This window comes from Erinaceus europaeus, chromosome 4, assembly GCF_950295315.1.
Source record: "Erinaceus europaeus chromosome 4, mEriEur2.1, whole genome shotgun sequence".
Classification (NCBI taxonomy): Eukaryota; Metazoa; Chordata; class Mammalia; order Eulipotyphla; family Erinaceidae; genus Erinaceus; species Erinaceus europaeus.
The window spans coordinates 32,096,218-32,118,894 of record NC_080165.1 but is presented as its reverse complement, the minus strand read 5'-3'; the positions used below and the strand labels follow the sequence as shown (position 1 = coordinate 32,118,894).

At 41.0% G+C, this 22,677-nt stretch overlaps 1 protein-coding gene across 1 annotated transcript in view; it reads left to right on the top strand.

The window, feature by feature from the left end:
* Positions 1–700: 700 nt before the first annotated feature.
* SYCP2L (synaptonemal complex protein 2 like) overlaps positions 701–22,677 on the top strand; it is a 46,348-nt gene continuing 24,371 nt past the window's right edge. Inside the window, exons 1-14 of the mRNA XM_060190786.1 lie at positions 701–805; positions 1,213–1,237; positions 4,164–4,249; positions 4,359–4,447; positions 6,847–6,881; positions 8,719–8,861; positions 11,074–11,126; positions 12,682–12,727; positions 14,093–14,185; positions 14,283–14,343; positions 16,018–16,163; positions 18,747–18,840; positions 19,348–19,445; positions 22,611–22,668. Coding sequence (XP_060046769.1) covers positions 701–805; positions 1,213–1,237; positions 4,164–4,249; positions 4,359–4,447; positions 6,847–6,881; positions 8,719–8,861; positions 11,074–11,126; positions 12,682–12,727; positions 14,093–14,185; positions 14,283–14,343; positions 16,018–16,163; positions 18,747–18,840; positions 19,348–19,445; positions 22,611–22,668 — 1,132 coding nt within the window. The remainder of the gene's footprint in view (positions 806–1,212; positions 1,238–4,163; positions 4,250–4,358; positions 4,448–6,846; positions 6,882–8,718; positions 8,862–11,073; positions 11,127–12,681; positions 12,728–14,092; positions 14,186–14,282; positions 14,344–16,017; positions 16,164–18,746; positions 18,841–19,347; positions 19,446–22,610; positions 22,669–22,677) is intronic.

Sequence of the window (22,677 nt, the reverse complement as noted above, 5' to 3'; positions counted from 1 at the left end):
GCAGCCTCACTCATTGGTTTTAGCTTTTGTTCAGCTTGCTGTTGGTCTTTAGTTTCCAGAAACATTTCCTGAACAGGAGTACTGTGGCTGTGCTTTAAGGCTTTTTTTTTGTTTGTTTGTTTGTTTTTGTCTAATATCTGTCTTTGATCTATTTTGATTTGCCTTTTGTACATGGCAAGATATGGTGATCTGATAGCTTGTTTTTAATTCTATCTATATATTTTGGATAGAGACAGAAATTGAGAGGGGAGGGGGAAAGAGAAAAAAAAAAGATACGCAGCATACTTGCACCACTTGTGAAACTTCCCTCCTGCAGGTGGGAACTGGGAGCTTGAAGGAACTGGGTCCTTGTGCATTGTAATATGTGCACCACTGCCTGGTCCCTGATAGCTTGTTTTCTATGACTTCCCAGATGGCTTGTGTTTCTCCCACTGAATGCTTATTTCATAATCCTTGCTTACTAGTCCTTGAATGTCTTTCTGACTTGATCCTGACCAAATATCCAGGTCTTGTTGGTACCTGAGCACTGACTTATTGCAACTCAGCAGTCATACACTTCCACCCTGAAATGTTACATCGGAGCCAGATCTAATGAGAATGTCAAAGAATGGGAAAACATCTTAAAAATTATTATGCTCTACTGGAAGTATTTCTCTTGTGAACTTATGGCTATTCCATCAATCCCTTTTCTCTTCTGTACATGGCTTCCTGGTTTGAGAGAGTAGCTGGCTTTCTAACTGTGGGAGATCTAGCCTTAGACACCTCCTTGTGGAATGTTATGGATGACTTCTTTGACACAGCCTTGGTAAGGATCGGGGTGGGAGCTTCACAAAGTATATGCCATTGGTAATTTTCAGGAATATTTTAGTTATTTATGGAGCTTTTTTCTCTAAGACGTGGGCTTTACTAAGGCTCTTGTATAATGTTTAGCATACATTATTCTAAGAGAAAAAATATATATATTTAGTGCTATAGGAACGTGAGGTGATGTATACGTTAGTTGTCACCAGACTGAGGGTATAAGTATAGAATAATACACAGAGTTTATAGCTGAGGGTAGTATGCTAATTTTAATAGTGAAGGTAAAATAATTTCTGATAGCTTTCTATTTTATTAAAATCAACTCCTGTGTAATTAGTAGAGTGGTATCATCATTAATATATTCATATTTATACATGTCTTAAAAAATGTCCTTTACTTTTTCTTTTTAAGGTTATTTCCACGAGTAGTAGTAAAGGTAAGAGTATTACTTAAAATTGGTTTACTTTAACAATATTAATATTGTTATTAATATTAATAATATTATGGTATAGAGCTAAGAAAAATCTGGGGGCCAGGTGCTGGTATACCCGATGAGGCAAACATAGTACAGGGCGCAAGGATCTGGGTTCGAACCCCCAGCTCCCCACCTGCAGAGGGGAAGCTTCAAAAGTGGTGAAGCAAGTCTGCAGGTGTCTTTCTCTTTCCCTCTGTATCTCCCCCTCATCTCTCGGTCCTATCAAATGCAATAGAAAAAAATGACCTCCAGAAGCAGTGGATTTAGTGCTGGCACTGAGCTCTAAGTGCTAATTCTGGAGGCAGAGAGAGAGAGAGAGGGAGAAGGAGAGGGAGAAGGAGAGGGGGAGCGAGAGAGAGAGAAGAAAATCTAAATATTCCATCGTGGGTTTAATGCTTTATTTGCCTTGTTGACCAGGCTGTTAGACTGTGATGCTGAAATGAACTTTATTGTAAAGAGTGTCAGTTTGCCTCAGCTGCATTTATTTACACTTTTGTAATTTTTTAAAAAATAATTTATTATTGGATAGAGACAGAGAAATTGAGAAGAGGAAAGAGAGAGACACCTGCAGCCCTGCTTCACCACTTGTGAACTTCCCCCCCCTGCAGGTGGGGACCAGGGTCTTGAATATGGGTCCGTGTGCACTTAGCCAGGTGCACCACCGCCTGGCCCCATTTATGCACTTGTCACCATTGGATACTTGGTTCCATTAGGGGTGAAAAGCCCACCTGCTCATCCAAACCAGTAAAGGTCTAGCTCTCACTGACTTAAATTAGAGCTGATTCAGATGCTCTTTGGTCTTGCGAATTAAAAACAACACAACTCCTGCCAGTCATTTCCCTCCCTTTATTTTTAGTTCTTTTATTAAGAATCAGAGAAATCAAGAGGGTAAGGGGACATAGGGAGAGATAGATAGATAGATAGATAGATAGATAGATAGATAGATAAAGAGAGAGAGAGAGAGAGAGAGACAGAGAGAGACACCTGCAGCACTACTCACGAAGCTTCCCCCAGTAGGTAAGGACCAGGGACTTGAACCAAGCTTGATGTTACTTTTCATGACTCTGGAGGCTTGATGTCAGATCAGAGTGCTCTCCTGTGGGCTCTGGAGAGAGTTCTTTCTTGGCTGGCAGAAGCTGCTTTCCTGTTGTGGCCTCACAGGGTTGAGCATGAACTCACTCTGTCTGTCCTTGAGAAGCCACTGAGTCTTTCAGGGAAGCCTTCCTTCCTACCATTACTGGATCTAACCCCCCCCCAACCCACCTGAAATATGTCTGCTTTGGCATAGTAGTAGAACTATAATCTGCAGCAGGGGCAGGCGTGTGTGGGCCTTTGATCTCCAGGCTGTCAGGTTTTTTACCTCAGGTTTTTATCTCCCAGGGGTGTGCTTACGCCCACAGCTTGTCTCCAGAGCAGACACTCTAATCTCTTAAATGCAGAGATATCTCACTGACCAATAACCGATGAAGTTCCTATGATTCCATTCTTTAATAAAGACCAACACTTTGCAGAAAAATTCCTGCATTGGGGTTTAAATTTATTTTGTGAGAGCTCTGCTCTGCTCTGGCTCATAGTGACATAAGGGCAGATTGAACCTGGGAGCCTTAGGTTTTTTGCATAACTACTGTGCTGTCTCCCCCACATTTGACTCAAGGATTCTAAATGGGGAGTCTTAAAAGGAGGCTGGGCCTTTAGCACCTAGCACTAGAAATGACACTTCGGTGGGGGGTGGGTGAGGTGTGCTGAAATATATTTTGGGGGAAATGTGAAATGGTATGCTATGTAACAAGTCTTTTATTTTTTAAATTATATTTATTTATTGGTCAGAGACAGCCAGAAATCAAGAGAGGAGGGGGAGAGATAGAGAGGGAGCAAGACAGACACCTGCAGCCCTGCTTCACCACTTTCCCCCTGCAGGTGGGGACTGGGGGCTTGAACCTGGGTCCTTGTGTACTGTAACATGTACACTCAACCAGGTGCACCACCACCCGGGCCCAAGTCTTTTATTTTTTTAAGTACACATGTACATTATTTATAAAAGAGATACAGAGTGAGACCAGTGCACTGCTTAGCTCTCTTCTTTATGGTGGTGCTGGGGATTGAGCCTGGGAGCTCAGAACTCCAGACATGAAAGTCTGTTTGCATAGCTATTACACTATCTCTCCAGCCCAATTATATAGCCTTGTAAAGTATCCCATCAATAAAAATGTTTAAAATGCTGCTTCCGTTAGTGTAAGACTTTATAAAAGTTCTGTCTGTAAGAAATACACAAATGTAAGAAACAGCAGGAATCTCTTCAGACATTGCTAGGAAGGCTGGGCTCACAGGTGCCCACACAGTCGCCTTGGTATCTGAAGCCAAGTGACAGTAGCCTGGGGCTGTTCACACTTTGAAAAAGCAACATTCCCCCCTTCTTCCCTCTTGCTCAGACTATCAGTTCTGAAATGTTGTTTCAGCCAAATAGTACCATTCCCTGACTTTTTTTTTTTTTTAGTCCTTAATCCTCCTGCTCTGTGCTAGTCACTAGCCATGTCTTTATTTATTTATTTATTTGGTCTTTATGGTTATCACTGGGGTTCAGTGCCTGCACTAGGAATCCACTGCTCCTGTAGCCATTTTTTTTCAAAAATTTTTTGATAGAAAAGAGAGAAATTAAGATAGAAGGGGAAGATAGAGATGGAAAGAGATAGACACTGCAGACCAGCTTCACCGCTTGTGATCAGACCACCACCCACCCCTCTCCCCCCAAAAAAAACGGGAGCCAGGGGCTAGAACCAGGATCCTTGCACAGATCCTTGCGCTTTGTACGTTGTGCGTTAACCTGGTGCGCCACCACCTCTTTATTCTACTTTACATCAACTTGACTCTTTTCAAATTATCCTTTCAGGGAGAACTCAGATGTTAGATTCCTTCTTACTCACCTTAGGATCCCTGGTGACAGAAAAGACTGTACACCATCAGATTCAAAGGGAGGTGAGTTGCAAGTATGGAGACAGATGACTGTTGACTGTGAGAACTGAGGAAGCAAAGATCTCGTTTCATTTCATTCCTCCTATGAGTGCCTTTCCCCATCCACCTCTAGGTTCTGAGGACTCTGAACTCTATTTTGCATGCTGTACCCTGCCAAGAAAGAAGGCAGCTCCCTTTGTCAGAAGAATGGGCTCGGTTCATGTAAGTGACCTAGTGCTTCACTGTGCTCCCTTAGTGATGGTGTGAGGGTGAACTCTCTCAGGCCTTTGTTCTTTGTGCCTTTGCTTTTGTTCTCCTTAGGTCTGAGCACGAGGCTCTTTGACAGTAAATGCTTTGTGCGGGACAGTGTGCGTCCAAACAGGGAAATACTGGAGGAAGCTGAGTTTCACTAAGTTCTTAATAGTATGGATTTCTTGTTGGTCTTACATAAAATCTTTGAGATACTCTATCTATAGCCTGAGAAAGGATTTTTTTTTCTTCATTGTGAATGTGAACTAAATGACTCATGGGGGGATGTTTAGATTCTGAACCAGACTGCTAGATGTAAAGTTTGTTTTTTGCCACTTACGCAAATTACATTTTTTAAAAAAGTTTTTAAATTAATCTTTATTTATTGGATAGAGACAGCCAGGAATTGAGAGGGGAAGGGAATGATAGAGAGAGAGAGACACCGAGAGACACCTGCAACACTGCTTTACTACTCACAAAGCATTTCCCTTGCAAGTGGGGATGGGGGGTGGGGAGATTAAGAGGGAGCGAGATACCTAAAGTATTATTTCACCTCTTGTGAAGCTTCCCCCACTGCAGGTGCTCAAACCTGGGTCTTTACATATCGCAGTGTGTGTACTCAACCAGGTGCACCACCACCCAGCCCCTACTGATTATATCTTTAGGGCTTTACCTCAGCCTTGTGGTACCTCCATTTGCTCACCTATAAAATGGGGCCAACATTAGTATTATATCTGTATATAGCATTAATATCTATGTAGTTATTTTGTACATCGACTCAGGCCATCAGCCATCAGCAGTAGTTATCATTTTCTGGTGAATGCTAAAAGATCACTAACTGTTGACTATATTAATAGGATAAAGAATGTTGTATTGCTTTTGAAAAGATAGACTTCTTCCTTCTTCATTCCTTCCTCCCTCCTTCCCTCTCTTCTCCTCCCTCTCCTTCCCTCCCTTCCTTCCGCTCATCCTTTCTCTGTAGTTCTTGGGTCACTGAAATTTGGAGGTAAGCTGGCAATGCGTGACAATGCAAAGAGCAAAACCTTGCTTTGAAGTTTGAGCCCAAACATGTGATCATGAGCTAATAACCAACCAAAGCCTCAGTAACACTGACTGGGAAAAGAGGGTGTCCAGTGAGACAGGGCAAGGACAGGCCTCTAGAGGTGCAGGAAGTATGTGTCTTTCTCCTCTTGTCACTTTACCTAATCTTTGCAAAGTGTGTTTTTTCTATGAAGTCTTTGTTAAAATATTTGACATCAGTTTAATAACTTCTCTTTGGGAGCTATGTTTAGATTTAGAGAACAGCTAAACTGATGGTAGCTCCTGCTTTCAAGTAAATCCTGTATTCCTAATACCTGCCCATTGAATTTTCTAGAAAGCCTAGAATGTTCTAGACTTCCAGGCAAACAGATCCGCAAGCATAAAATATAAACTGTATACATAGGAGTTCCACTAAAGGCTTCTATTTAATAGTAGCAAACCCACCCATTGATATAAGAAACTGGACACAAGATTTGTCTTTTTTTAAAAGTTATTTATTTATTCCCCTTTGTTGCCCTTGTTTTATTGTTGTAGTTATTATTGTTGTTGTTATTAATGTCGTCGTTGTTGGATAGGACAGAGAGAAACGGAGAGAGGAGGGGAAGATGGGGGATGAGAAGGACAGATACCTGCAGACCAACTTCACTGCTTGTGAAGCGACTTCCCTGCAGGTGGGGAGCCAGGGCTGGAACCGGGATCCTTACACCGGTCCTTGCGGTTTGCGCCATGTGCGCTTAACTTGCTACTGCCCACTCCCCAGATAACAGTCTTCCTCAAAAAGGTTGTCAAAGGCATTGAAAAAGGATCAGCACTGCATATTTTTAAGTGAAATTGGTAAGTGAATATACAAGATGTAAGTCTGTATTAATCATAATAATATTAATCATTAATCATGTATTAATCATAATAATCACTTAGTCCCGTTAGATCTGTAACAATTTTTAAAAATCTGTTAGTAAAATCTCACAGGAAAGGGCAAAGCTCCTGTATTATCTCTTCCATGTCAAACTATGGTGAAAAGAAGACCTGCTTATGAACTACCTTTGAATTCAGAGGTTAATTAATTTTTATTAAAAATATTTAATGTTGGGAGTCGGGCAGTAGTGCAGCAGCATCTCAAAATGAGTATCTTTGGTTCTTAAGTACATTTAAGTCATAAGTGAGAAATCTTTTCATTAAGACGAATTTCTGACATTGAGGAAATTCTGGTGGTATATTTGGAAAAATTTAGAAAACTTGTATCTTGACTTTGCATTTGAATGCTAATTTAGTAAACATTTTACTGGTTTTATCTTCATTCCAGTAAAACAGGACTTTTCTAAATGTTTCAGGAATGACCTCGCAAGGACAGTCTTGACTGAGGGTGGTAAGAAATGTTTTAAAAATCTAAATATTGGGCAGGGGTAGACAGCATAATGGTTCTGCAAAGAGACTCTCATGTCTGAGGCTCCAAAGTCCCAGGTTCAATCTCCTGCACCACCATAAGCCAAAGCTGAGCAGTGCTCTGATAAAAAAATTAAATATTAAAACAAATATGGATCGACCAGTCAACACCCATGTTCAGCAGGGAAGCAATTACAGAAGCCAGACCTTCCACCTTCTGCAACCCACAACGACCCTGGGTCCATACTCCCAGAGGGATAGAGAATGGGAAAGCTATCAGGGGAGGGGATGGGATATGGACACTCAGTGGTGGGAATTGTGTGGAGTTGTACCCCTCCTATCCTATGGTTTTGTTAATGTCTCCTTTCTTAAATAAATAAATAAATAAATAAATAAATAAATAAATAAAAACAAATATGGGACACTGAGTAATAGTGAGGAGAGTGGAATCCTTATCTTGTTTCTAATCTTTGAAGAAAAACCTTTATCTTTTGACTGCTGGGTATGTTACTTAAAAGTTTATGATATCTGGCCTTTATTATATTGAAGTGTACACTCTTTTCTCCCAATTTGGAAATTTATCATGATTGTCAGATCTTCTCAATTTCTTTTTTATTATCATCTTTTTATTGGATAGAGACAGCCAAAAAATCAAGAGGGAAAAGGGTGATAAAGAGGGAGAGAGACAGAGATACTGCAGTCTTGCTTCACCACTCACAAAGCTTTCCCCCTGCCGGAGGGGACCGGGGGCTCGAACCTGGGTCCTTGCACTTTGTAATGTGTGTGCTCAACTAGGCACGCCATCACCCAGCCCCCCCCTCAAATTATTTATTTATTTTTAAGAGATTTATTTTATTTAAAATTGATTTTAAGGAGATAGAAAAGTAGAGATAGAAAAGCCAGAACACTGCCCAGTTCTGGCTTATGGCGTTGCTGCGGATTGAGCCTGGAACCTCAGAGCCTCAAGCAGGAAAGTCTTTTCTGCAGAACCATTATTACTGCATTTTTTTTACTTGATTCTTATCTTTTTTTATTGGTGCATGTTGCATTAATTTGCATATATGGAGACAGTCTTAAATTATTGGAATAAAGTCCACCTGGTTGTGATGTATGATCCTTTTAATGTATTGTTGGATTGGACTTGAGCTTTCTGGAGGTTTCTGCATCTATATTCATCACAGACAAACTGATCTTTTCTTTTTTTTTATTTCTTTATTATCTTTTATTATTTTATTTATTAGAGAGACAGCCAGAAATTGAGAGGGATGGGGGTGATAGAGAGGGAGAGAGATAGACACCTACAACACTGTTTCACCACTCGTGAAGCTTCTCCCCTGCAGGTGGGGACCAGGGGCTTGAACCCGGGTCCTTGTGCACTATAACACGTGCGCTTAACCAAGTGTGCCACCACCCGGTCCCCCTCTTTTCTTTTTTTGTGTGATGTCATCTGCTTTTGGCATTTGTGTAGTGGTGGCCTCTTAACATGTGCTTGAAGCATTTCCTCTGTAGGAACCCTCTAATTAAGAAGGAGTAGAATTGCGGTGTTCTTTGAAGGACAGATAGAACTCACTAGTGAAGCCATCGGGTTCTGGGCTTTTAGGAGTCATTTGATTATTGTTTCAATTTCCTTAGTCATGACTGATTTGTTCAGGTTTTCTGTTTCTTCCCAACTTACTCTTGGAAGGATACATCCCACTGCCTGGAATGTTAAAATACAGTGCTTATCTTCTAAGACTTTCTTAGAGTGATTACAAATCTGTGGAACACATTTTTGTTTTGTATCCAGAGTTAACCGATGTCACCATATTTTAAATGTCTAGATTATGACCAACAGATCACTCTTTGTGAAACATTGTGTAGACTGACAACAAAAAGATCGAGGAGTGACTTTGTCCAGCAGTGGTTTGAAGATAACACCATTGCTGATGCTTTCAAAAAAATTAAGGATCCAGAGTTTGACACGGTGAGATTCCTGCTCATTTGTTTTTGTTTAATCAAGCATTCTCTCCCTATTTTCCCTATTTATCTCTTGACCTGGTCCCCTACAGGTAGAGAGAGAGAGAGAGATGCATTTAGGGCTGGGTGCAGTGGGTTAAGGCACATGATGAAAAGTGCATTTAATAGATTTTTGGGGGGAGGATGAGAGGAGGCTGAAATTGGCATGGGAGGCTCTAGTGGTAGGAAAACTACATGGGATGACTGTGAGGCATCCAACTCTAGCTGGAAGCAACAGTTGAAGTTGTGTTCTGTGTGATTTAGACTCACTGTGGTTGTATTGGCTAATGACACTTTCACATGCTCATCTTCATCTTGCAATGTCTTTGACTGCTTCCCTCTTTCAGAAAGTTCTTAACATAAGGGTTAGACCCTCAGGAAAAGATAGAATCATTAACAGTGAACAAATAAATCCTCTGAGGCCTAAACTGCAGTACAAGGAGGATCTCACTGTACCTTTGAACATGTTAAATGTATTCTATTTGGCTTTGAACTTACTGCAAGATCTGCAGTGGTTGTTTATCCCAGATTCAGTTTGATCTAAATAGAAAGACCAAAAGAGCCCTAGGTTTGAGTACCCCAATTTACATGTTCTCTGTGTCTTTTGGCAAGAGCTAAGAATCTTCAGTGCTTCCCTCTGTAAAGTGGGATACAAACTCACATATAAATTATATGAGTTAAATGAGAATCTGAAAGTGCCTGATATTGTGGACACCCAGGTGTTAGGTTTATTTAATTTTATTTTTTATTCTTCTCTGTTATGCCCCAATCTGCAGGGAAATTTAAAGAAAATAGGACCATAGTGATAATATTGTTCTGTCCTTCCTATGCTATCCACATCTGCTATCCACAGACTGCTTTCTTCCTATGCTATCCACAGACTGCTTTCAGATGAAGGCTTCTCTTTTATTTTGTCCAGAAAGAGGACCAAGAGTGAAGACAGTGACTCCAGTAACTAGTCCTGACTCATAAAAGGAGAGAAAACTGGATCACTTTGGCTTTAGGATTTTGGAGACAGCAGTGCACAAGGACCTGGGTTCAAGCCCCTGGTCCCTACCTGCAGGGGAAAGCTTCATGAGAGATGAAGTAGAGCTGCAGATATCTCTCTGTCTCTCTTTCTTCCCCTCCCCTCTCATTTTACCCATCTCTATCAAATAATAAAAAAAATAAAATTAAAATATTTTGGAGACAACAAATGTTGTTGCTTAGAACCCTAAAATATTCTTTGAACATGAAGAGAACCGGGAGCCAAGTGGTGACGCACCTGGTTGAACACATGTGTTTACAATGTGCAAGGACCCAGGTTTGAGCCCCTGGTCCCCACCTGCAGGGAGAAGGCTTTGCAAGTGGTGAAGCAGGGCTGCAGGTCTCTCTCTCTCCCTCTCTCTCTCTCTCTCTCTCTCTCTCTCTCTCTCTCCTCTCTCTCTTTCCTTCTCTCTCTCTCTCTCCCTCTCCTCCTATTCTCGATTTCTGGCTGTCTCTATCCAATAAGTAAATACAGATAATAAAAAAAAAACATAAAAAGAGGTAGAAAAGCCCGGGAAGCAGTGGAACAGGTAATTTTTGAGAAGGAAGTGGACCGCATATAACCTACCAAGATAGGGCTGATGAAATAGCTCACTTGCATAGTGTGCTTTTTTGCTGTCTGCAGGACCCAGATTTGAGCCTGACCCCCACTGCATGGAAGGAAGCTTTGATGCTGTGGTCTCCCACTCTGTTTTTTCTGTGTCTGTCTTTATCTCATCTCCAGATAAACCCAAACTCAAAGTTGATTAAGTTTTATGGGTGCTTTGTGGTGGACTTATCCTGGGCAAATGTTAGGGAGATGTACGCATGTCTAATGAGTTGGCCAATTACTGTGATGTAGGCTATCAGCAAGATGTATTTATCTTGCTCACTCTGCTAAGCTAGTGAAACGTAATAGTGCATTGTAATATTTGAAGAGTAAGCATTCCTCTGCCAGAACTCTCATGTGTTCTATAAAGGGTTCCTTCCAGAAGTTTTCAGAAATTCCTCTTAGTGACACAATGTAATGCTGAGTCCTTGTTAAACCTTATGATGTTACTAGACTCCACACTTTTGGAAGGAAGCACTTTTCCCCAGATGTTGCTTTGGATAAACTTTAAGTATGACTGGAAATGATTTTAATTTTAAAAACATTTGCATTATTTACTTTGAAGGATGGTAGACTGTTTCTCAATTACCTAAACAACAGACTTGGTGACCAAAGAAGGTAAGATGTTCCTTTGAGCATTATTTTGACTGGTTGTGTGTTTTATCTGAAAATGTTTTTTTAATCTACAATCTGTTCTGTTTTAGGAGAGGATAATAGGATCACATTATTCTGGGGCACTATCAACATTTTCACTGATTAAATCCTCAGATTAGTAGGCCTGTTTTGCCTCATTTAGGTTTAACAATTATTTTAGAAGTCTTTTATTTAAATTTTTATTTATTTTATTGATTCCCTCTTGTTGCCCTTGTTGTTTCATTGTTGTAGTTATTGATGTCATCGTTGTTGGATAGGACAGAGAGAAATGGCGAGAGGAGGGGAAGACAGGGGGAGAGAAAGACAGACACCTGCAGATCTGCTTCACCGCCTGTGAAGCGACTCCCCTGCAGGTGGGGAGCTGGGGGCTTGAACCGGGAACCTTACGCCGGTCCTTGCGCTTTGCGCCACCTTTGCTTAATCCGCTGCGCTACAGCCCGACTCCCTTTTTTTTTTTTTTTAAAGATTTTATTTATTTATGAGAAAGATAGGAGGAGAGAGAAAGAACCAGACGTCACTCTGGCACATGGGCTGCCGGGGATCAAACTTTGGACCTCATGCTTGAGAGTCCAAAGCTTTACCACTGCACCACTCCTGGGACCACTATTTTAGAAGTCTTTTTACATTTTAGCAAATTTACCTAATTTGGAGTTGGTTTTTTTAAAAATATATTTCCCTTTCGGGAGCTTTTATAAAGAAGCTTTTGTTTGTTTCGTTTTACCTACAGCACTGTAAGTTTTGATTTATGATGATGCAGAGGTTTGAACCTGAGACATGAGTGTCTTTTTCCATAACAATGATGTTATATCTTTTCCCATGAGAAGTGTTTTTCTATAGACCCCATGCCTCTGAAGATTACTGCATAATGGCCAGTGAAGTCCTTGATGAGAAAATAATTTGTTTGGGCGGCTGGGTGGTGGTTTACCTGTTTGAGTGCACATGTTACAATGCAAAAGGACTTTTGTTCAAGCTCCCAGTCCTCACCTTCAGGGGAAAAGCTTCAAAGTGATGAAGCAGTGCTGTCTCTCACCCTCTCTCTCTTCCCCTTTCCTCTGGATTTCTGGCTCTCTATCCAATAAATAAGTAAATTAAAAATACATATTAAAAGATAATTTGTTGTACCCTTTTGTTGGGAGTCTTGCTGAGTAACTAGGTTGAGATCTGGGTAGACTTGGCTTCTTTAGGTTGCCAGATGGAGATGTGAAATCTCCCCCAAAATATACATCCATTTGCTACTTTGGGATTCCCCTCTATACTTTGTAGAGAGAAACTTAACTTAGAATGTAACTCTGGATACAGATGCTCACTTGTAAAGCATTTGTATAATGTTTGTGGCTCATTCATTCATATATATCCATTTTTTGTAGTCACTGGGCTTCATTATTTCCAGCTGATGTTTTCAGATACATAGAAGCAGAGACAGAGACAGAGAGGGAAAGATACTATGGCACCAGTGCTTCCTCCATTGTGATGGGAGTCATTCATATATCAGACTCTTTAACCATGAAATATTTTGCAGGGTCTATTCGTTTCCATGTATTGCTGCTTTTGCTGATGGGCATGAGGTATGTCAATTCTATTTTTCCTTTTTTAAAAAACATATATATTTTTTTACTTGTAGAGGGAAAGATCTTGAGAGGGAAGGGGGAGATTAGACACCTGCAGCACTGTTTCACCACTTGTGAATCTCCCCCCCTGCAGGTGGGGGACCAGGGACTTGAATCCAAATCCTTGTGCACTGTAATGCATGCACTTAACCAGGTGCACCACCACCTGACCTCTAGTTTTCTCTTCTGCTGCCTGGACTGTGCTTGCTGGTTCTTCTTCCCAGGACTTCTAAATTTCCCATCAGCGTTTATACTGATTTTCCAGTTACTCACTGTGGGGTAAAATCCTCATCCAGGGAGCTTGAAGGAATCATGTTAAGTGAGATAAGTCAGAAAGAGAATGATGAATATGGGATGATCTCACTCATAGACAGAAGTTGAAAAACAAGAACAGAAGGGAAAACACAAAGCAGAACTGGGACTGGAGTTGGTGTTTTACACCAAAGTGAAAGACTCGGGGGTCGGGATATGGGGAGGGTTTAGGTCCTAGAACATAATGGTAGAGGCAAACCTAGTGGGGGTTTAATTGTTATGTAGAAAACTGGGAAGTGTTATGTATGTAGAAATTGTTGTATTTTACTGTTGACTGTAAACCATTAATCCCCCAAGATGAAATAAAAACTTCATCTAGATGGTCAGCATCTTAAAAAAGCAGCATGAATGATGGAAAGTGTGTAAGAAGTACTATGTATAGGAAAGGCAAGTGGTAGAATAGTGTGTCTGTTTCATTGTTGAGTAATACAAGTTTGATAATTTCCAAAGTGTAGTCTGAAAACATGTAAGGAAACAAGGGGATGTTACCTATGGCAAGTTGGGGGATATAGTGGGAGATGCTACCTTTGAATCAATCTCTCTGTTTCAGTCTCTCTCTCTCCATATTTTAATGTGAAAATAGTAAGTTAAATATAATCTGGAATCTCGAGTTTCTAATAGCTGATAATTTACATGATAGGTCATCATTTACATATATTTGATTATAATTGCTCTGTCTAGAAACTTCCATCAAGATGTAGTATGACTTGTTACTGCTTCAACATAGAACTATTTTCTTTGACTTTTACAGCAAAGAAAACTTGTGTGGGTAGTCATATTGGCACACTTAGGTAGCTTACTAAATAGTTATGAACAGTTTTTTTTTTTTTTTTAGGGAGTGGATTAGTTCTATAAATTTTGTACCTTATTTATAGAAATGAGTAAGATAACATTTTATTTTAGGGTAGTGTTCTGGGAAAAGTAGGAGTTATATTTTAATGGAATAAATTTTATCCAACCCTTTGGCATACTACTAATGTGTATGATTTATACTGAAATTGTATCTAACAGATGAAAAAACCAGCAGACGAAAAACTAGAAAAATTTTGGATTGATTTCAACGAAGGAAGTCAGAGTATTACTTTTTATATAGCTAATACTGAGGTACTCAAATTTTACTTGTGTGTAGACCTAATTTTTAGACATTGGACATATTAAAACCTATATTATGTGCTCTCATGAATTTGATTTTTTTCTTAAGAGTGTTCTGTGGGACCCAGTAAGACTTTCAAAAGAAGCAGTGGCTAATTTCAGCATAATAGGTAAGGCAATTTGAAACTACTCCACATTTAGTTATGTTCATTTTGTTTATAGATAGGTATACATTATGATAATTTTAGAGCACATCTTGACCATGCTTTGAGGTTGAAAGGGGAGGTTAAGGAGTATTGTGTGGGGAGTCGGAGCAGCAGGTTAAGCATACATGGCGCAAAGCACAAGGACCGACATAAGGATCCGGGTTCGAGCCCCCAGCTCCCCACCTGCAGGGGAGTTGCTTCACAGGAGGTGAAGCAGGTCTGCAGGTGTCTGTCTTTCTCTCTCCCTCTCTGTCTTCCCCTCCTCTCTCTATTTATCTCTGTCTTATCCAACGACAGCAATAACAACGACGATAAACAACAAGGGCAGCAAAAGGGAAAAAAATTAAAAAATAACATTTTATATTAAAAAAAGAGTATTGTGTGGGTGGGGTAGATAGCATAATGATTATGTAAAGACTCTTATGCCTGAAGCTTCAGAGTCCCAGGTTGAATCCCCTGCACCACCATAAACCAGAACTGGGCTGCTCTGTGGTAAATAAAAATAAATAAATAAGGGAGTATTGTGCTTGGGCTAAGGTGGAGGTATATAGGGTTGGTGACTTGTCGGGGTCTCTGCCGGGGTGATCTCCAGGGGAAAGGTAACGGACCGGTTCTTTCTCGCTTGTGCAAGGGACGACACGAAGTAAAGACACCGGGGAGACCTGCAGCGTGCTCAGATCTCGTTTATTAGCAGGTGGACATGAGTTAAATAGAAAACCAAACAAAGGGAATTATTGAAATATGTCAGAAATTACAGGTTTCTTAAAGGTCAGATTGCCCCTATGGTAGGGGGCTGGTATGACAGGAATTGATGAGATACAAGACAGTTATTCTCCATGATGCAAGCAACTTAATTATCCAAAGGTATCTGAGAGAAGCATAGGGGTTAAACCAGTAGGGTGAGACAGAGAGAAGATGGATATCAAAAGGCCATATAGTTTGGAATTTCTCTTGTCTGGGGTCTGAGGTATATGATGGAGTGTGTGATAAGTTGTGTTCTCCTCTGTGATCAGAAGGTAAGATGAATTTGAGTAAGTATCTTAAAGTAGGCGGCCATGTGGCCTGCAGTTAATGGGGAGAAGTATTGGGGTTTCTGTGGGCCTGAGAGTCAAGAAGGAAAGAACTAAGTCTGAGCTTCTCCCCTTTGTTCACCTCAGTTGAGAGAGACTAACCAAGAGGGTATCTTCTCAGACCTCCATCCAAGGATGGGGGGAGTTCTCCCTATGCTCAATCAAGCTTACACTTAGCCCCAACAGTGACTCACTGGCATTATGCCTTTAGGAGTCAATTACTTACCTCTCCTTGTACAAATGACAGTAATTCTTCAGGAAATTAAAAACAGGATAACTACATAACCTAACTATTTCACCTCTGGATCAAGAGTTATTTTTTTATGAAGATAGTTTCAGGTTTTCAAGATGAAAAAGTTCTGGAAGTCTAGGTACTATAAAAGTAGTACCAAAGCACTGATCATCATTTTTAACCTCTAGGTGCTGGAGTTTTGTTATGATTTCTTTTCAGCTTTACATTGGAGACAATCTGGACAGTTGATATGTCCCTGTGCAGTATTTAAAAGTTACAGAAATTTAAAGTCTTTGATTATACTGATAAACATTGCATATTTTATTTTCTTGCTAGAAACTACAAAGAAAAAGAGGCTGATTATTAACCTGGAGAAGCCCATAAGGATCAGTAATAGAGAAGTGATGAAAGTAGAAATCCATTTTGACTTACAATTTAACATATCACAGGCTTCTGTTCGTGCTTTCGGAGAAGACAAACAGGTTTTGCTCATTTTATTTGGGAAATAGTTTTGGTGTGTTTTGCTGTCTCTAAGTTACTTTGTTGGCTTCATTTTTTTTTTTTTCATGTGGCTTTGAATCCTCAAGCATGTGAAACCTTTACTGAGTAGAACTTCCTGGGACCAATTCTTTTCATTCTTAGAGAGACACGACAGGAATACTCCACTATCCATCAGGTTCTCTTGTGATACCTGAGCTCAAACACAGGGTATGGCATATGCTCTACCAAGGGAGCGATTTCCTGGCCCCTTTGTTGGGTTTGGATGCAAATACTTGATCAAGAAGAAGACTTGATCTTTTGAATAGTGTGTGATGAGTTGAGTGTTGGTTCGAATCCTAGTAATTCCTGTATCACTATCCTAATGAAAAGGAACCCAAATATTCCCTGAAACGTTGTATTCCCCTTTTTGTGAACTGTTGATGAGGCTACTATCCCTCATCTATCCTTGGCACATCTTTCCTGAATCCTGAGGAACCTCACTGTAAATTACTTGGTCTTTCTTCCCCTTCAGTCCCATGAGGACCTGGGGACTCCTAGAAAATAGGAAGTTTTATGTAAATTCTGTCTACTGGTTTTATGTTGTGGAAAAGGTCTGAAGCTCTCCTTAACTGTTGAGGTCTGACTTTTCTTTTAAAACATTTAAAGCTTTATTATCTTTACTTATTTATTAGATAGAGACAGCCAAAGGAAAAGAGGAGACAGAGAGGGAGAGAGAGACACCTGCAGTACAGCTTCACCATTCCTGAAGCTTTCCTCTTGGAGGTGGGGACTAGGGGCTTGACCCCAGGTCATTGTGCATTGTAACATGTGAGCTCAGCCAGGTGCACCACCACCCAGCCCCCTTTTGTGGTCTATATCTTGCTGATTTTCATGTTTCCCACTTATATGCAAGAGTAAGGTTCTCTTTTCTACATAGACTGTAGCGGGTCAGAATAATCTGTTAACAAGATAATACTTTAAAAGACTGACAGTGCCCATAGGATCTTGCCCTCAATGTGGATCACCAACAGTAGAGAATGTTCCATCCTCTTGAAGGGAGGCTGAACAACATACTCTATCTTCCACTGAGGAAGATGGGTCCTGAAATTGGGGCAGCTTGGAACATTCCTACTCATGACCACAGAATGTGAGCTCAGACTTACAGGGATGCAGAGGTTACATAGGTTCCTAAGCTGAATATGGGCCCCAGATCAAATAGATGAGGTCTACAGTCAACAATATTTATACACCTTTCCCATATTTGGGAGCTACTCTCTTCCCTGATACAACTTTCTGGTCCATTTTCCAGCCCTGACATCATCTCCCCAAACAATAACCTGGGTCCACCTGCATATCAGAGGTCAGGCTCAGGCAAAAACTAGTACAGTCATGGGCCTTATGGAATATAATTAAAATAGGCTTACTAGCTGTCTCCAAAATGGAGACCCCAAATATTCATCTGAAATATTCCAGCCTTTAGGTTTATGATTAGTCAACAATTTGTTTGGCTTTATATGTTAACTCTTTTCACCCATCAGGTTCCAGATGCTACCATGATGCCACTCAGACCTCCCTGGGCAGATGACCCTATCAGTCTGTCCTGGAGCCCCACTTCCCCAGAGCCCGGCCCCAATAGGGAAAGAGAGAGAGAAGCTGGGAGTATAGATCAACCTGTCAACACCCATGTTAAGTGGGGAAGCAATTACAGAAGCCAGACTTTCCACCTTCTGTACCCCATAATGACCCCATACTCCCAAAGGGATAAAGAGTAGGAAAGCTATCAGGGGAGGGGAGGGGATGGGATGCGGAGTTCTGGTGGTGGGAATTGTGTGGAGTTGTACCCCTCTTATCCTATAGTTTTGTCAGTGTTTCCTTTTTTTTTTTTTTTTATAAATAAAAATTTTTTAAAATACTGACAATGGCCAACATGGATCTGAATTAACAGGCCACATAGCTGGGGGAAGAAGTCTCTTTCAAGTCCTCAGTCAGTCCCACCTGCAACAGGGAAGCTTCATGAGTCTCTCTCTCTCTCTCTCTCTCTCTCTCTCTCTCTCCCCCCCTCCCTTCCTCCCTCCCTCCCTCCCTCCCTCCCCCTCCCTTTCTCTCTCTCCATTTTTATATCCCCCACCCCTCTCAATTTCTCTCCAACTCTATCATGACAATTTAAAAAATCAATCACTTACCAAGAAGTAACTCCATTTTTACAAATGAAGCAAAGATACCATAGTCTTTCCTTTACTTGTGAAAAGCATCAAAATTGTATCTTCACATTTCATACACACAAAATAATGTTGTAGGAGAGTGGGGTTGGAACTGGGGGAGCACCAAACTTCCAAGTGAGTAGGGATAGACATTGACAAGGGGGTTAGGTCAGAGGGAAGAGACTCAGATACAGAAACTGTGAGCAAGGATGTTAATCCATGTTGGTTCTGCAGGAAGTTATGGGACATGGAGGCTGGAAATAGTAAAGTGATCCTTTCAAAGAGAACCAGCTTCAGACTGGTAATTTACCTGAGTACTAGCATCTGAGTCTAAAATTTTTCTGAAACCTTTTTAAATTTAATGACTTTTGACTTACCTTTCAGATGTTGCCTGACCAGACAGAAATGTCCTCAGAGCATTTAATGAAATTTGAGAATGGTCAAACCAAGGTTCCTACCAACTGTGAAAAAGAGACAGGTATATTAGGACACAAAATTTGACCTTTTAAAATGTTTGAATTATTTTTAATTAGACAATGACTTAACATCCAACACTTCCTTAAATTGCTCCTCCTGTGCTAACTTATAGGGGCTGGGCAGTGATGCATCTGGTTGAATGCACAAGTTACCATGAGCAAGGGCCTAGATTCAAGCCCCTCGTCCCCACCTGCAGAGGGCCAGCTGGAAGTGACAAAGATAGGATGTGATGGTGGAGGCAGGGGGCAGGTAGATGAGGTTTAATGAGCTGCTCTTTCCATAAACCTTCCCTTTCCATAAACCTGCCCTTTCCATAAACCTGCCCTGCACAGCCCCGGTCTTTCTGCTTAGGAGTTGCATTTCAAGGCTGTTAGACTTCCCTAAGTGCCAGTAGGCTTCTTCATTATGCAAAGATGGTTATGCCCGTATAGTATGGATTCCAGAACTGGCAGTTGGAGTGTGCCTTGTTGAGTGAGCCTCCTTATCACTCTTTTCTTACTGTGTACAGGTGAGGCAGAGGAAGCCACTGAGTTAGCAGAGTCAAGGGGTGCTGGATATGACCGCTGCCTGATAACTCTCTCCTTAAGTGACCTCAATGAATTTAACGTGAGTTTTGGGAGCTCAGGATGAGGTATTCTGAGCTGTATCCACGTTTCTCGGATTGTTAATTTTCTCCTGATGAAATCGTCTATGTCTCTTGAACCCCACCCCGCCGCCATTATTTTTGCCTGTCACAGTTGTGGTCTCTCTCAGGCCTGTGAGACCTGATTGGCTGTGCCTCATTCTCCCCCAAATTATTTGTCTAGATCAAAGTTGGGGGAATAATGGCCTACAGCCTGTATTATTTATTTCACCTGGCCCTACCAAAACAGCTACAGGCGGGACCTGAAATTCAATATATCTAGGAAGTTTTTTTTTATAGTAACATTAAGTGCAATATTTCAAGCTGATAATTTTATTATTATTATAATTGTTATTATCTTATTTATTTATTACCAGAGTACTACTGAGCTCTGGCTAATGGTGGTGTCAGGACCACTCAGAGCCTCAGGCATGAAAGTCTCTTTGCGTAGCCACTATGCTATCTCTACAGCCCCTTCAATGAGTCAATTTTATGTGACCCACAAATAATGTTACGAATATCCAAATGGCTCTTGGCAGAAAAGTTTCCCTGGGAAATTGGGCACTTTTATCCTAGCAATTCTTATGCCACAGAAGACATAAATCTCCCCTGATATTTCCCTCAGTGACAGATGATCTGTTTTTGATAGTGGCAAATCACCTCAGGGTATGTTGAGGGAGAAAGAAGCTAAGGAGTCTCTCTCTTATGATGTCTGGCTCATTATGCTAAACTCGACAAATTGGGCAGAAGAGCATGATTTCAAGCATTTAAGCTTTTATGCAAGAGAAGTGAAAACATGAGGCACAGAGAGAGATGTTTGGGCAAAATGCCAAATTGTAGTGAAGCTGGTCTCTTTTTAATTTTTAATATTTATTTATTTTCTTTTTTGTTGCCATTGTTGTTTTTTATTGTTACGACAGTCGTTATTGATGCTGTCGTTGTTAGACAGGACAGAGAAATGGAGAGAGGAGGGGAAGAGAGAGAGGGGGAGAGAAAGATAGACACCTGTAGACCTGCATCACCACCTGTGAAGGGACTCCTCTGCAGGTGGGGAGACGGGGGGCTTGATGGGGATCCTTATGCCGGTCCTTGCACTTTGTGTCATGTGTGCTTAACCCACTGCGCTATCGCCAGACTCAAAGCTGGCCTTTTCTATGCACTTCCAAGGTCCTACCTTCACTTCCTTCCTAAGCCATCCCTACACCTGGTACAACTTCCTGGCAAACTTTTCCCTTTTCCCTGTCAGGTAAGGGAAATAGCCTGACCTTGGGTGTTCTATCTTACGTTTTGTTTTTATTCATGATTTAATATTGATTTAGAAGATTTGCAGGATATCAGGGGTATAACTCCACATTGTTCCTCATCACCAGATTTCTGCATCCCCAACCCCTCCATTGTAAGCTACAGCAGTTCTCCTAAGGTTGCAGATATGGGTTAACTATTAATTCTACAACTATGTCAATATTTGTATATATTTGGAATTTTTTCTAAGATCTCATCTTTTCCTTATATCTTCCTTCTCTTCCAAGTCACACACCTATTACTATATCCAAATGTCCCTCTCATTGTCCTCTTCTCTTTCTGGGTCCTAATGGAGTTGGAGTTCAGAGCCCTCTGGTCATCTTACCCCCTATCACTTCTACCCCACTGAGAGTATGGATCAAAAATATTTTGAAGGTGCAGATGGTGGGAGTTCTGGCTTCTATAATTGCTTATCTGATGGACATGGTCACTGGCAGGTTGATCCATACCCCAGCTTATTTCTATCTTTGCCTAGTAGGGCTCTGAAAAGGTGTGAGGTTCCAGGACACATTGGTTGAGGTTGTCTGCCCAGGGAAGTCAGGATGGAATCATGTTAGCATCTGCAACTTGGTGACTGAAAGGTGATAAGATATAAAGCAGGACAAAATAATTAATGTACTAGAAACAAAAAGTAGGAACAGAGCAGATGAAAATAGGGATCTTAGGGTGGAAAGAAGTTAGGAAGTCCATTTTAGGTATGTTCTTAGGAGCCTACACTGTGATAATTTTTGCTTTAGTTTGATAGCTAACATGGAGCTGGGCAAAAATATTGTCTAAGAATCTGATGTCAGAGTAGAGAAGAGGGCTAGAGAGTTGGATTAGGATACAGAGTAACTCCCATTCTTGAAAAAGATCACTGAATAAAATTAACTGTTTACCCCATCCATTTAACCCAGGAGTGTGTGTGTGTGTGTGTGTGTGTGTGTGTGTGTGTGTGTGTGTGTGTGTGTGTGTGTGTGTAATTTAGCACAGGAGCCTGTGTAACCTCTGAGTCCCTGTCGATCTGAGCTTGCAGTTCATGGTCATAGTTGGGAACATTACAGGCATTACAGGCTGCTCTCATTTCAGGACCAGTCTTCCTCAAGTGGCAGGGCAGGATGACTTAGCCTCCCTTCAGAGACTGGGGTAGTCTCTACTATTGCTGCTTTATAGAGAGGGGAAGACCAGCAAAAGGGCTTATGATATTGTTCCTGATGGAAGTGACCAGTAATGGTGGAGAGAAGGATTAACTAAAGGTGTACCCTTGGGTGTTCTCCAAATTCCCTCTCATGATGGGGGCAAAAACAAAAGTTCCAGATAGAACTGGGGCCCAGGACCCTCTGGTCATCTCCTTCCCCTAAACAGTATGTATTAGGTATTTTTGCAATAGTCCCTTGGAACTAGGCCTGCTGAGTAACAAGCTAGTATCCTAGCAGGCAGTAGGAATGCTTTCTTTGTATGTGAGACTTCCATGGGCAGGCGACCTCACCAGTGTGTCCTGGAACCCCACCCCTCACCAGAGCCTTGCCCCACTAGAGAAAGAAAGAAACAGGCTGTGAGTATAGATCAAATTGTATAGAATCAACACCCATGTTCAATAGAGAAGCAATTACAGAAGCCAGACCTCCCACCTTTTGTATCCTATAATGATCCTGGGTCCATAATTCCAGAGGGATAAAGAATAGGAAAGCTTCCAATGGAGAGGGTTGGGAAGTAGAACTCTGTTGGTGGGAATTGTGTGGAATTGTACCCCCTCTTATCTAACAGAATTGTCATTCAGAATTACATCAATAATAAAAAAATTAAGAGAAGCTTCAAAAGTGCTAACATTTAGATAAAAATTAATAGAGATACATATTTTTTTACAGCAAGTAAATACAGCTGATCGTTCACCTGAAGAATTGGAACTGAAAGAGACACACAGAGGTCAGTTAA